We start from the raw sequence: 15,351 nt of genomic DNA, 5'->3' as shown, positions 1-15,351 counted from the left end.
GAGCTTTGTCTTGTCTTACTCGTCTCCCTCACAGTACTACACTGACACAAAAGCGGTTGTACCCCACTGTGCTGGGCACTGTATGGACTGATACAGATGGAGAGGGAATCTCTGCTCCAGACAGCTCACAATTTAAGTGACAGGTGAAAGGAAGGGGATGGGGATAGAACATCATACATATAAACATGGAGATGATTAACAAACCTGTGCCAGATCCAGGATTTTTTTTAAAACATGGGAATAAAAATAGGGTGAGAAATAAGGGAGTTAGTAAGAGTACTGAACTATAAAAAGGGCAGGAAGAGCAACTAAGGGCTAAAGTTAAGGGGGGAAAGGCATATGAGCTCCTGTTTACATTATGTGGATGCTTTTCTGTATCTGTGAGAACCATTCCTTTTAATTTTATCAGCTTTTAGTACAGACAATTACCTGCTAACTTCGGAGCTCAAGTAGCACAGCAAGTGAATGGCCCAAAGCAAAGGTCCTGCGTACGTTGCAAACCCAGTAAGAAAAATTGCTGGTATTTCCACATAGTTGTCTAATCCCACAAAACCAGCTGAAATATCCACTGTAGCAATACTATTTGAGTTTCCCTGAAAATAAAACAAAGATATCACTTAGATGTCTGAAAGGCAGAATGAAACAGTACACATCAAAGAGTTTAATTAACACGTAGCTTTAAAGGCTTAATAAATCTTTGAGCCCTAAATCAGTATTCTGAATTTAACTAAAGAAACTTATGAGAAAGAGGTTCTACGTTAGCACATAAATGAGGAACACAAACAACCCTTGAAGCATGAAGCTTTTCTCACAAGCAAGAATAAAAATAAATCTTTGGCAAATGCAACCTTTGCTACGTAGGTAGCTAAATGCTACCTTAATATAGCATATATGCTGTGGAGAATAACTCCTTTATGTTCAAAAGTCTGAAGGACGGGAGGCAACCATATGCCTCTGAAAACAGCACTTATTTTGCTCAAAACATGAAATTTCATATGGTCAGAAGCACCTCTCACTATCTGGAAGCTATTAGTTGCATTGCCGTGGCGACATTTTGTGACACCGACAATAAGGAAGTGCTATGTCAGACTAACGAGTTTCCAATCTGCTTTAACACTAGTTTAATGACACAGAAGCTTAGTGTTCTGATTGCTTTTCCTCATGACCTGGCCTTAAACTCATGCATCTCTTTAGTAACTAGAGTATCATGCAGAATAAATAGGTGTACAAGCAGGTTGTGCAAGAAAAATCAAGAGTTATTTTAAATAATTATTTGAATCCAATCATTACATTTAATATGAAATAAAAGAAGAAAGGCAAGAACAATATTCAAGGTTTTAGCCTACAATTTCCTTCCTCCCTCTTACAGGCACATTGTTTCAAAAGACAGTTAAAGACGACAAGTCTGACCAATGCAATCAAATGGAAGCCTCATCTGCCAATGGTCATCCATTCCTGACAATTTTACATTGTAAGTTCTTTTGAATAAAGTTTTACTAATATGAACTTCTCCGCATATTTTCAATTGCTATTTTCTTAGTTATGAAGCCGACCATGGAATACTAACTGAAACCTCAACTTATGAACTGGATTTGGAGACTTTTTAAAACACATTATTTACTTTAAGCTGTCACTGCTTGTAAACATCAGGTTTCAGCATGAAGACAGGTTTCAGCCAGACCACACCACATGATCCATTGTCTACAGCCAAGCTCTACGATACAACCGCATTTGCTCCAACCCTCAGAGAGACAAACACCTACAAGATCTCTCTCAAGCGTTCTTACAACTACAGTACCCACCTGCTGAAGTGAAGAAACAGATTGACAGAGCCAGAGGAGTACCCAAAAGTTACCTACTACAGGACAGGCTCAACAAAGAAAACAACAGAACGCCACTAGCCATCACCTTCAGCCCCCAACTAAAACCTCTCCAACGCATCATCAAGGGTCTACAACCTATCCTGAAGGATGACCCGTCACTCTCTCAGATCTTTGAAGACAGGCCAGTCCTTGCTTACAGACAGCCCCCCAACTTGAAGCAAATACTCACCAGCAACCACACACCACACAACAGAACCACTAACCCAGAAACCTATCCTTGCAACAAAGCCCATTGCCAACTGTGTCCACATATCTGTTCAGGGGACACCATCATAGGGCCTAATCACATCAGCCACACTATCAGAGGCTCGTTCACCTGCACATCTACCAATGTGATATAAGCCATCATGTGCCAGCAATGCCCGTCTGCCATGTACGTTGGCCAAACTGGACAGTCTCTACGTAAAAGAACAAATGGACACAAATCAGATGTCAAGAATTATAACATTCAAAAACCAGTCGGAGAACACTTCAATCTCTTTGGTCACTCGATTACAGACCTAAAAGTGGCAATTCTTCAACAAAAAAAACTTCAAAAGCAGACTCCAACAAGAGACTGCTGAATTGGAATTAATTTGTAAACTGGATACAATTAACTTAGGCTTGAATAAAGACTGGGAGTGGATGGGTCATTACACAAAGTAAAACTATTTCCCCATGTTTATCCCCCCCCCCCCCCCCCCCCCCCACACACACACACACACAGTGTTCCTCAGACGTTCTTGTCAACTGCTGGAAATGGCCCACCTTGATCATCACTAAAAAAGGTCCCGTCCCCCCCCCCCGCCCCCCGCTCTCCTGCTGGTAATAGGCTCACCTTACCTGATCAATCTCGTTACAGTGTGTATTCTTAACACCCATTGTTTCATGTTCTCTGTGTATATAAATCTCCCCACTGTATTTTCCACTGAATGCATCCGTGAGCTGTAGCTCACGAAAGCCTATGCTCAGATAAATTTGTTAGTCTCTAAGGTGCCACAAGTCCTCCTTTTAGTATGAAGACAATGGTCTACATTTTTTAGGACTCTATAATTAATGAAGACTAAAGTAATCTTTACTTCTGTTGTCACTGCATGCTCTGAATTAAACAGCAATGATAAAACCACAGGGCACTTCCAGGGAATTAATGATCCATTGGAAGGAGCGGATGGCTTGAGGCTCAGGAAAATAATGATAATCAGGCAAGGTTTGTTGAAAAATTCATTGAGGTTCATAAGCTACTGACTTACAGTAACAACGTGACACACAAAAAAGATGCTGATTTAACTGTATTAAATTTGTTACAGTTGGTTAATAAGCTTGATTTTTTTTCCCTTCATCTTGTAACACAATGTAGCAATTAAAGCAAAAAAGCAACAGGAGTCAAAGTAAGCTGGCTTTCGCATCTTCATCTCAATAAAAGCCCTCAATTATACTGATCCAGCCACTGGCAAATTAATATCTTTCCTCTAAATATAACTATTTCTCCAATTTTACAATAAAAATACCATATATAAAAGTTCAGAAAGTGTCCCTGATAATTTCCCTGAAGAAAAGCCTGGCCAGCAACCCTCACACCTCATATAGAATATATTCCCATATAGCAGGAGAAAAAGCCACAGAAATTCCTTATGACTAACCACCCACAATGTCTCTCTCATTCAGAAGGAAGTCAATCCAATCCACATCTCCCTTCCACAAGGATGGAAATGCTGGTTGAGGTAGCCTGGGACCAGCACAAAAAGGAAAAAGAGGGAAAAATGTCACTCTCCCAAATCAATGTCCATAAATAATGTATCCTTATATTCTATATCCCCAATATTACCCTGAGAGTTATATTTGCCACCCTTACTCACAGTAGAGCAGTTCTACTCATTGATGTCAATGAGGCTCCGCAGGAAGTAAGGTAGCAGAATTTGGCCTTTCTTCAGATTCTCAACAATTTACATTTACAATAGTTTTAATCTCACCTAAACTACATCAAAGTTTCATACAGTTCCAGTTCAGAGGCTTTGTATGTCTCAAGTCAGTGACAGAACTAGATTTGTCTGTTGCTATTTTAAATATTAATCATGTCTGTTAACATTCTTAAATTAATTATTTGTATTGCAGTAGCACCTAGGAGTCCTGGGACTCCATATTAAAGTGGAATATTTTAATACAAACCAGCATGATCCAAGCAGGGTGAATGAACATGATTTTACATGCCACTGTTTTTGCCAATATTACAGTCCACAATGAAGATATTTACTGGAGTTACCTGATCTTTTCCCCATTTGAAAAAAACAGTGGCAGTAAATATTTATACTATGGCAGGAAATCAAAGCACTTCTGAGAATTTGGCAAAACACCATCTCAAATTATTTATTAAATACCTTAATTAACATGGACCATAGAAGTTTTTCAAAAGCTTTTAAAATTTTTAAATTAGTCCACTTAGCCTTTGAGTTTTCCCATTGCCCACTGAAACTACCACTATTAATACCTCCTGCTCCACAAATGAACTTTACATATTTCCTTTTGTATATACTTTATTTCTGAAGCTCTATTCCTTCAAGAATTTAGTTGATGTTATAATATTACGAATAAAACATTCTGAAAGTTGTATCACTATTTTCAGAAGCTATCCTTCCCCATATGTGCCAGGATAGATTTTACCATATTATATTTTATTAGTAGTAGCCTTTAGAGACAGACTAAACTAGACCAGAAGTTATAAAATGACTGCAATTTTATATTAGCTTAGTTCATGTTCTTGCCAAGAACACTGTACATTTTTATATATATATATATAAAATATAAAAAATGTGCATGTTAGCACTATTTATTTATTTTTTGTATGTACGTGCAAATGTTATTCCACGCTAAATAGCATAGGTTGGTGGAGAATAAAGTTAACTGAAACCTAGGGGCCTCACTCTGCATGAGTAGTTCCACTGACTTGAGTCTTTGCAGGATCAGGCCCTATGGTGCAATTTAACAACACATGGTAGAATACCTACACACATTATTTTCACTGATGCTGTATTATCAGCTTACCTGAAAATAGAAGAAGGCTTGGCCAAACCAATAATGCATAATAGTAATTTGAGCTGCATCAAATTTTAGTGGCTTCCAGATACATCTTGTCATTATCATTTGAATCAGTAGGCAAAACACCAAAACTGGCAGGTTATGGGGTCTAAATAGCAGGGCTGCTAGCAGAACCAATCCGCTATATACTTCCCATAAACCAATACTCTTGGTCTTGCAGTCTGCAGATATAACCTGTGATTTGAGTAAATCTTTGGTTCCAGTGAAGATTATGCCAAGAACAAAGACATAAACAAAACGAGCTTCAATAATTCCCCTAAAAAGGAAAACCAGAAAGATAATTTGTTAGTATCTATTTTCACAAGTCAAAAAAAGTATGAGACAAAGATGATTCTGAGAAATGCATCAAAATTCAAGTGTGATCACTGACCAAGTGTGTCATAAAGTGTATTTCAAATAGAATAGTGTTAAAAATATTTCAAATTTAAACTGTGCTACCCCAATGAAACAGCTTTGGCAACGAACACATTAGTTTTTTTTAATTGTTAAGTCAGCTAAAGTCACTGCAATGATTTGTTACTCCTATCAAGTATCAATCCTGGTACATATGGGGAAGGATAGCTCCTAAACTTACTAACATCCAGATGGCTTGTCAGTTTAACATATGAATTTTATCTTGAAATTTAAAATTCAAGAACTTTTTAGATTTAGGAAGTTTCTTTCAACAACTAATTATTTGATTTGTGTCAGTTTTTTCAAATCACAGGCATTTAAGGCTATATCAAAATATTACTCAAACGTTTTTATTTCAGCCAGAGATCCACGATCTACAGTTCTCTTAGAAAATCCAACACAGTGGGCATGAATGGACTTTTCACAATAATCTCCCAATTTTAAACAGTATACACCTGACTAGAATCATTGGATGCATAGTACTACATCACCGTAAACTCTGGTAATATGCAAACTGCAAATTAATAGCAGGTGAAGAAAGGTTAACATTAAGCTTGAGATTTTAAGCACACCAGATTTAGGAAACTGAAAAGTTAAAAGTTCATACAACGGGAACTTGACTAGGTTATACTTTTGACAATGTAATTAGATCATTTCATTCAGTTAAATGTATAATCAACCTTGAATATATACAAAAGCAGCAATATGGCTTACTGTTTTATGAATATTAACTTGCGTATTTAATTTCTCAATCTTCACATTCCATTAACAGAATTTGGGTTTTTGGGGTTTTTTACATGTAATGTCTTTATATTTTTCTTCCCCCCCCAGTACTATTGTTCCAATTCACTTCTGCCTGCATATAAATTTCTGCATATGATACCTTACTGAAAATAAAGTACATGTGTAAACAGTGGTTAAGATTTTCAAAAATGGTTGTTTAAGATCAAGTTCTGAAATTCTTAGTCACAAAGTGGCACAACTTATCAATTTTAATGTTTCAAGGCACAAGAAAACCACTAAAATGAGGCTAGGAAGCGTCTCTGGTCAGGTTTTTATGCAACTTTCTGACATAGGTTTCTTGTACCATACTTTGACGCATACAATACTATCTGCTGTTGAGGACGGGATACTGGTAGGTACAAATGGAGAGGATAAATTGTAGAAAAGGAAAAGAATTAAGAAACAACCAGGAAAAAATAACTTTTTCAAAATCAAACAGTTTATGAATAAATGTTGCTGACCTGTAACCTCTGACCTGATTTTAGGGAGCAATATTAAATTGTATATCATATCAAGAGTCCAGGAGAGTTGGCTGTATTTCAGGGAATCCCTGTTGAGGTTACAGGGACAAACCATCCCGATGTGTCGAAAGAACAGTAAATATGGCAGGCGACAAGCTTGGCTTAACGGTGAAATCCTAGCGGATCTTAAACATAAAAAAGAAGCTTACAAGAAGTGGAAGGTTGGACATATGACCAGGGAAGAGTATAAAAATATTGCTTGGGCATGTAGGAATGAAATCAGGAGGGCCAAATCGCACCTGGAGCTGCAGCTAGCAAGAGATGTCAAGAGTAACAAGAAGGGTTTCTTCAGGTATGTTGGAACAAGAAGAAAGCCAAGGAAAGTGTGGGCCCATTAATGAAGGAGGGAGGCAACCTAGTGACAGAGGATGTGGAAAAAGCTAATGTACTCAATGCTTTTTTTGCCTCTGTCTTCACAAACAAGGTCAGCTCCCAGACTGCTGCACTGGGCATCACAACATGGGGAATAGATGGCCAGCCCTCTATGGAGAACGAGGTGGTTAGGGACTATTTAGAAAAGCTGGACGTGCACAAGCCCATGGGGCCGGACGAGTTGCATCCAAGAGTGCTAAAGGAATTGGCGGCTGTGATTGCAGAGAAATTGGCCATTATCTTTGAAAACTCGTGGCGAACGGGGGAAGTCCCAGATGACTGGAAAAAGGCTAATGTAGTGCCAATCTTTAAAAAAGGGAAGAAGGAGGATCCTGGGAACTACAGGCCAGTCAGCCTCACCTCAGTCCCCGGAAAAATCATGAAGCAGGTCCTCAAAGAATCAATCCTGAAGCACTTACATGAGAGGAAAGTGATCAGGAACAGTCAGCATGGATTCACCAAAGGAAGGTCATGCCTGACTAATCTAATCGCCTTCTATGATGAGATTACTGGTTCTGTGGATGAAGGGAAAGTAGTGGATGTATTGTTTCTTGACTTTAGCAAAGCTTTTGACACGGTCTCCCACAGTATTCTTGTCAGCAAGTTAAAGAAGTATGGGCTGGATGAATGCACTATAAGGTGGGTAGAAAGTTGGCTAGATTGTCGGGCTCAATGGGTAGTGATCAATGGCTCCATGTCTAGTTGGCAGCCGGTGCCAAGTGGAGTACCCCAGGGGTCGGTCCTGGGGCCGGTTTTGTTCAATATCTTCATAAATGATCTGGAGGATGGTGTGGATTGCACTCTCAGCAAATTTCCGGATGATACTAAACTGGGAGGAGTGGTAGATATGCTGGAGGGCAGGAATAGGATACAGAGGGACCTAAACAAATTGGAGGATCGGGCCAAAAGAAATCTGATGAGGTTCAATAAGGATAAGTGCAGGGTCCTGCACTTAGCACAGAAGAACCCAATGCACAGCTACCGACTAGGGACCGAATGGCTAGGCAGCAGTTCTGCGGAAAAGGACCTAGGGGTGACAGTGGACGAGAAGCTGGATATGAGTCAACAGTGTGCCCTTGTTGCCAAGAAGGCCAATGGCATTTTGGGATGTATAAGTAGGGACATAGACAGCAGATCGAGGGACGTGATCGTCCCCCTCTATTTGACATTGGTGAGGCCTCATCTGGAGTACTGTGTCCAGTTTTGGGCCCCACACTACAAGAAGGATGTGGATAAATTGGAGAGAGTCCAGCGAAGGGCAACAAAAATGATTAGGGGTCTAGAACACATGACTTGTGAGGAGAGGCTGAGGGAACTGGGATTGTTTAGTCTGCAGAAGAGAAGAATGAGGGGGGATTTGATAGCTGCTTTCAACTACCTGAGAGGTGGTTCCAGAAAGGATGGTTCTAGACTATTCTCAGTGGTAGAAGAGGACAGGAGAAGGAGTAATGGTCTCAAGTTGCAGTGGGGGAGGTTTAGGTTGGATATTAGGAAAAACTTTTTCACTAGGAGGGTGGTGAAACACTGGAATGCGTTACCTAGGGAGGTGGTAGAATCTTCTTCCTTAGAAGTTTTTAAGGTCAGGCTTGACAAAGCCCTGGCTGGGATGATTTAATTGGGGATTGGTCCTGCTTTGAACAGGGGGTTGGACTAGATGACCTCCTGAGGTCCCTTCCAACCCTGATATTCTATGATCTATGATTTTATGATGCTAAGGCATATTAACATGCTTTAAGATAGTAATATAGAAGTTAGAGCTGTAATAGTAATAGAATAACAAAAAATTAATATTTGAGATAGGCTTTGCAATAAGTTGAGGCCTAGTAAAGTCTGTTAGTTTAAGTATCATTATCTTAAGCAGCAGACAGTTAGCAGAAGGCCTAACACTTCGGCCAAGAGTAAGTGCTTAACCTAGAGTTATATAATTTAGCAATTTATAATAAGCTAACCACAAAAGAACAAACCAAATCTAATTTTGGGGAGTTTTTTTAGTATGTGTAACCATGTGATTAACCTCATTCCCATACTGGAAACAATTAAAAGTGTATTAATGCGGTATTGATGCAAACAGCTATGTTATCAACTGGAACTCCAGTTATGGTTTTCCAGACAGCCAGACATGGATGGGGGTCAGGATTCAGTCAAATATGGTCACCAGACATGTGAGTGTGTCCAGGGGAAGGAGGCATGAGGTATTTAAAAAAAAGATATCCAACAGGACATCGGAATCAACAAAGTAGATGGAAGCCCAAATGTTATTCAGGCTCATGATGAACTTCCCCAAAATGATTCCTAGAGTATATCTTTTGGAAAAACATCCAATCTTGATTTAAAGATGGGTCAATGATGGAGAATCCACCATGAGCCTTGGTAAGTTGTTCCAGTGGTTAATTACTCTCACCGTTAAAAATTTATGCTTTCAATTTGTCTAGCTTCAACTTCCAGCCATTAGATCATGTTATACTTTTCTCCGATAGATTGAAAAGCCCATTATTAAATATTTGCTCCCCGTGTTGGTACTTACAGATTGTAATCAAGTCACCCATTAACCTTCTCTTCATTAAGCTAAATTAAGCTCCTTAAGTCTATCACTATAAGGCATGTTTTCCAATCCTTTAATTATTCTTGGGGTTCTTCTCTGAACCCTCTCCAATTTATCAACATTCTCCTTTAGGATTGAAGCCAGTCTCTTGGCTTTACTGTTGGTAGTACTAAAAATATTTAGCCAATTTTCTGTTTTAGAATATCAGAACACACCACATTTCACAGCTTCTCAAGCAAAACCAGTATTTTAGGGAATGTATGCTAACCACTTTCTACAACTGCTATTTTAGTACACCCATAAATTGATCTTTATTCTCCATTTCCAGGTACCATCATAGCCACAATATCAAGCATTTGAGAGGGGAGCAAAAGTTTTTGAAACAACCTGAAGTGATCACTGGGCTCCAGAATTTTGAGAACGGCTGTTCAAGAAGAAGAGAGCATGAGACAAGGCAAAGCAGAACTGGTAGGAAGAGAAGGTATCTAGATGTACACTAAAAATTAATTGGTGCGTCTCTGTTCATTGGTCAAACTGGACCAAAGTCAGCATTCACTGTGGACTACTGAGCCACCCAATAGTACAATGGGGTCCTAGTCCATAAACAGGACTCCTAGGTGCTATATAATACAAATAAATAAAAAATGCCAAAAAATAATATTTTTAGGAAACCAAATACAATAGAATTTCTCCATTGCCACAATTAATTACTTATATGTTCTGAGTGGAGAGTGAACATGCCCTGCTCTATAGATACCAGAATCAATTCAGATCTTAAAGTAAACTGATTCAGAAGCTCTCAGGTGCTCAAGATGTGGTAGTCTGGATCACATAACCCAACTTTGGACAAACCTGATTTCAACCAGGCAAGTATTCACAAGAAACAAGCTTAGCCAGAATCTCCTGGAAAAAGTCAAAGCAAAACTTTTCCCTTTCAAATGCGTATGTTTCAACTCTTTGTGAAACCAATTTACATTAGCATCCCAAATAGAATAATAGAATCATAGAATATCAGGGTTGGAAGGGACCACAGGTGGCCATCTAGTCCAACCCCCTGCTCAAAGTAGGGCCAATCCCCAATTTTTGCTCCAATAGGCAACCTTGACCAAAAAACTACATTTTCATATCAGAGAAAGAGACTAGAAATGAAAAGGGGATGGGGGAAATTGGGGAGATTATCTGGGGCTCCAGTTCTTTTCAGTAGCACCAACATTAATAATTTGTGATTCTATCAACCCAATAAAAGCTGAAGAAACCTGACACTAATAATGAGGACTTCCAACATATAAAGACAAAAAAACCCCACACCCACCATTAAGCCTTCAAAGCAATTTTTTTTAAAGGCGGAGACACAAATGAAACCTAACACTACAAGCTAGTGTTTGCTTGCACATTGGTGTACAGTATTTAAGTGTTTTCCACTTAACGTCCAGTTCATATGAAAGTTAGAACTTCCGTGCATTGATTTTTTCTGGTCTGCAAAGCAATTAGCCAGTAGCTATTAAACAATGTTGCCCACAGAGATTTTCCATGTGATCACGATATATACCCTACTGACAATTTCTATTTTTGGAAATGAGTTCTCCCCGCTTCTCTCCTCCACCCCTCAAAAATTCAGCTGAAAATATCTTTCGCTTTTAAGGGCTTTTTCTCTCCCTTGCTTCTATAGTAAATATACAGTCCTTGCCTCAGAATTTAAAATTTAGTTTAATGACAAAATGCAACAGTCAGGGAAAGGTAAATTAACAATATGTGCATGTATTTGTACAAGAAAGCTGTCTTCACAACATAGCTCACCACCTGGCAGGGATCTGCAGGCATCATGGCAGAGTGTCTTAAAGGATTTGAAGGAAAGTGTTTTGGACTGACCTGAGTTCAAATAGCACACAAAGTTGGAGAAGAAAGAGTGGATTTGATTTAAAGTACTAGTCAGGAAGACTCGATTTAATCATGGATTTCTACATAAAAGTGCATTCTTGTTGGTTGTTATAACCTTAATGCATATTCTTCACAACTCAGAGATAGATGTAGGTTTCATTTTTAGAAGGTACACACTCTACATTTTTAAAGTGATGTTCCTTTCATCATCTTCAGGGCAGCTTCCTCCTGAGAAGGAATACTTCTCATGATGTTGTTTCATTCGCACAACCAGGTCTTGCATTTCTTTGTTGCACTGTTTGCATTTTGCACGCATGCCTATCTTACCCACAGGTAGAGGAATGTCATTAAAATGTTCCCAAACTGGGTCTCTTATGGCCTGCTGCCATTATAGGTTTTCCCTTCTAGTGAGAGAATGATATGGTAGATCTCAAATCAATGAAGGCTACACTCAAAGACCTCAAGATTTCTGGAATATGCTGCTCAAACAGTTTCACTTTTGTTTCTACTGCCTGTCCCTCCTTCTCACATTTATCTCCAGACTTCTTCTCCTAGTCCAGATCTATTCTGCCCCCAACAATCTTCTATTCATTGAACTTTTTGGAACTTTGCACTTTTAGAGAGAGGTACGGGATTGACTCTGTGTACACAAATTTGCAGAGGGAGAATAGAGTCGAGGTCTGTTATTTCTCACCTCTATATATTAATTTATTTATTTTAAAACATTTTTGCTGTTAACAAGCATGGTATCTCTGGAGAGACAAATCCACAGTTTGAGAACTGAAAAACTAAGCATGTCTGAGGGTATCTTCTAGACTGAGCACTGAGTGCCATTGGGTAGATAAAAAGATTAACCTAAATAATCTATACAGAAGCCCCGGGTACCCCATAAAATTGGGACCCTAATCCATGAACTATTGGAACTCATTTACAAAACTTTTCTTAAACATTACAGGAATATATGCTCTTATACTATAGAATTAGAATTTATAATCCCTATTCCATGATGAGATCTCTTTGAGCTATAATTTATCTTAATTAAAACTGCCTTTAGATAAAATACTTTTTGAGGGGAAAAAACTATCAAAAAATCTGATTTTTTATTTTGATTTTTTTAAAACACTGATTTTTATCCACCCTGGAAGCAAATGGTCTTTTCAAATTGACAGCACCCTTTTTAAGGCAAGGAATTGCATCTTTTGGACACAATTTTCAAATATTTTTTCAAGTTGGAAGCACTTATACAAACATCAGCTGGGTTGAATAGTCTCAGTAAGAAAACCAACCATTACTGTGCAATACATGTTTCATGTAAATGTCCAGTTCAAAAAGTCTTTTAAAAAGTGACCAACTGAAAATTTACTGGAAAATATGACGTCTGAAGTAAAAGAATTTCTCCTGCCCTTGTACTCTCTGCGGGAAAGAATTTCACTCTTAATTAGAAGCGAAAATCTAATACAAAGTACTATGTACAACTAGATCAAGGAGCATATGTAATTCAACATCACAGAAGCACCAACTTAAGAGCAAACATTCAAGATGGCAATATCACATTAATCAAGTCAAATCAAGCAATAGGCAGGGCAATGAGGCAATTTTAGCACAAATCATGAATTTAACCAGGTACTTACAAACATCTGAAAACACTGTGTCCAGTATTATAAAAAAACCTTTCATAATTATTGTCAGGGTTCCTTCCCCACTCTAATTAAGAGTGAAATTTTTTCCCGCAGAGAGTCCAAGAGCAAGAGAAAGCTACTGGGCTTTTTATTCTTCCCTCTCTTGTAATAACTGTCATCAAATGAGGCACCTGCCACTTTGCAGTCAAGCATAGAGGAGACTAGCTCTGATCCACGCCTGGACACATTGGGGCCACCTCTGCTATCCAGTAGGATATTTGAAATGTACAAAGGCAGAAAGTGAAAGCTTTTGTTGCTGCTGTTTTTAATAGAGCTATTTGTCTTCTACTGATCACACAAGAAGTGAGATAAGACCATTACTGCCTCCAGAGTCAAATATGTTGTAAGTAGTGCATGTCAGAAGCTATATATGAATTCTACTTTTCTTCATGTAAGCAAGTATTAACTGTGGGATTTCTTAAATAGCTTCCAAAAATATTTCTATTATAGGAAAAAATGGCAGCAATGGCTTTAACTAAGTAAGGTTGCATAACACTTAATTTTTAAGACTCTTTTCAGTGGTTTACAACTCTGCCAAATTTCCATCCTAGTCTGTGCCTTTGGCTAATTTTTTTTTCTCTGAGCAAACAGCTCAGCTAAGGATTTTCAAGGATTAGGTTAGAGAAATATTTTTTACCAATGTGAAAACATTCTCCTAACATTCCATTGAGGAGCTCTAGCATTTCCATACTGGGAAGCCGGGCTGAAATTCCGGAAGGTGGTGGTACTTCTATCAGAGGGTTGCCTTTTGTCGTCCCTGTGAAAATCTATTCAAACTTGTCTGAATGTTAAATTTCTGACAACTGTCATTTATCCATGTTCAACAGAGAAAGTTTGGCAGCAAATTTCTCCAAAGATTCCATTTGTACTGAGAATGCTCAATTCCCACATAGCTCCATGCCAACCACACTGAGCATGCTCAATCCCCACACAGCTCATGTTCAAGGGGCTGAAAAAGATAAACAGCATCCAGGAGGAGCAGTTGCTGGGGGATGCTTTAGTGTTAGGTACTAGAACAGGGCAGGGACAGTCTCTCCTATACCTTCAATGCTCCCCCTTGGTGGTGCCCAGGCTACATTGGAGAAGAAAGAATCAGCCTGACTGGAATGCAGATGAATGACAAGCAGCAAGGACACAGTGACATGCTAGGGGACAAGAGGCAGAAGGGTCTGAAATCACTTGAGGACATTCCTTTCTATACCATGGAATTGAAGCCTAGAGTCCTGAGTCAAAATTCTTCTGCTATCAACCAATGTCTGAAACTCACTGGCAAAATGTGTCTCTCTTTAGTGACTGGCCTATAGAGAGGTTAAGAGCCTATTCTTGGAACCAATTATCCCATTACCTCAAATAGCAGAGGTCTGGGCTGCAGATCTAAAGGTTCCTACCCTGCTGACAAACCACTGTGTGGGCTTAATATGGTTCCAAATAGTGGTGTTTTTTTTTCAAGTTTGCTTTTTAAAAATGAAGAAATTACACATAAAAAGCTATGTTCAAATAATATTAGAATTGCAAAATCAAGCACTTAAAAGTTAGGAAATGCCAGAATTAATGTTTCCTGTGCAATCCTAATTCAGCCCCCTTGTGCATGTACATGACTGTAGTGGGGCGCCTGCCCCACTCCAGTAGGCAGGGGGTTAAAAGCAGCACTGGAGAGACCTGCAGCTGGGAAAAGGAGTGAAAGCACTTGAGTGGTGAAAAGCACAGGTGTGGCCAGCTCAATCAGGGCCCAGCTGGCCCTTATAAGAGGGCTGTGGGCCAGAAGTTGGAGGAGTCTCTCTCCAGCCCTGGAGGGAGAAGGGCTAGCTGCCTCAGAGGAAGGAACCTGAACTGGAGCAGTGCTGGGGAATAGGGCAAGGAAGCTGGGGAGCTTCAGCCTGGTAAAACCCCAGGCTGCAGGCCTTGTTGAAGGCCTACAGAGGTACTGGGGCTGCAGAGATCCAGCCTGGGAATAGGCAAAGGCAACAGGTGATGATGAGTGGCCATTACAGACTGCAGTCTGCCCCAGAGAAAGGGAGCTAGATGATGACTGGCAGTAGCCATTGAGGCAAGGTGGGGATAGAGGGTCGGGGGTTCCCCTGGGAGGGGAGACCCAGAGAGTGGGCATACTGTAGAGGACAGAACCCCGAGGTAAAGGGGCACCAGAGTCTGGGAGGGACACGGGGGCCTGAGGCAGGCGAGCCACCAGCAGAAGGAGGTGCTCCATATGCTGGAGAGCTAATTCCCAG

At 39.5% G+C, this 15,351-nt stretch overlaps 1 protein-coding gene across 12 annotated transcripts in view; it reads right to left on the bottom strand.

Annotated features, from left to right (window-relative positions):
• LOC140911861 (GPI ethanolamine phosphate transferase 2-like) overlaps positions 1–15,351 on the bottom strand; it is a 168,892-nt gene that overhangs the window by 52,166 nt on the left and 101,375 nt on the right. For 9 of the 12 annotated variants that reach the window (XM_073345856.1, XM_073345864.1, XM_073345857.1 and 6 more), the window contains 2 exons: positions 4,902–5,211; positions 430–593 (listed from right to left, as the gene is read on the bottom strand). The exons of 1 other annotated variant lie outside the window; for it this stretch is intronic. In XM_073345856.1, coding sequence (XP_073201957.1) covers positions 430–593; positions 4,902–5,211 — 474 coding nt within the window. Of the gene's footprint in view, positions 1–429; positions 594–3,509; positions 3,589–4,901; positions 5,212–15,351 lie in introns of those variants that run through there. 2 more of the 12 variants (XM_073345866.1, XM_073345865.1) reach the window with 2 other exon arrangements.

This window comes from Lepidochelys kempii, chromosome 5 (assembly GCF_965140265.1).
Source record: "Lepidochelys kempii isolate rLepKem1 chromosome 5, rLepKem1.hap2, whole genome shotgun sequence".
Classification (NCBI taxonomy): domain Eukaryota; kingdom Metazoa; phylum Chordata; order Testudines; family Cheloniidae; genus Lepidochelys; species Lepidochelys kempii.
This window is presented reverse-complemented; position numbering and strand designations above follow the sequence as displayed.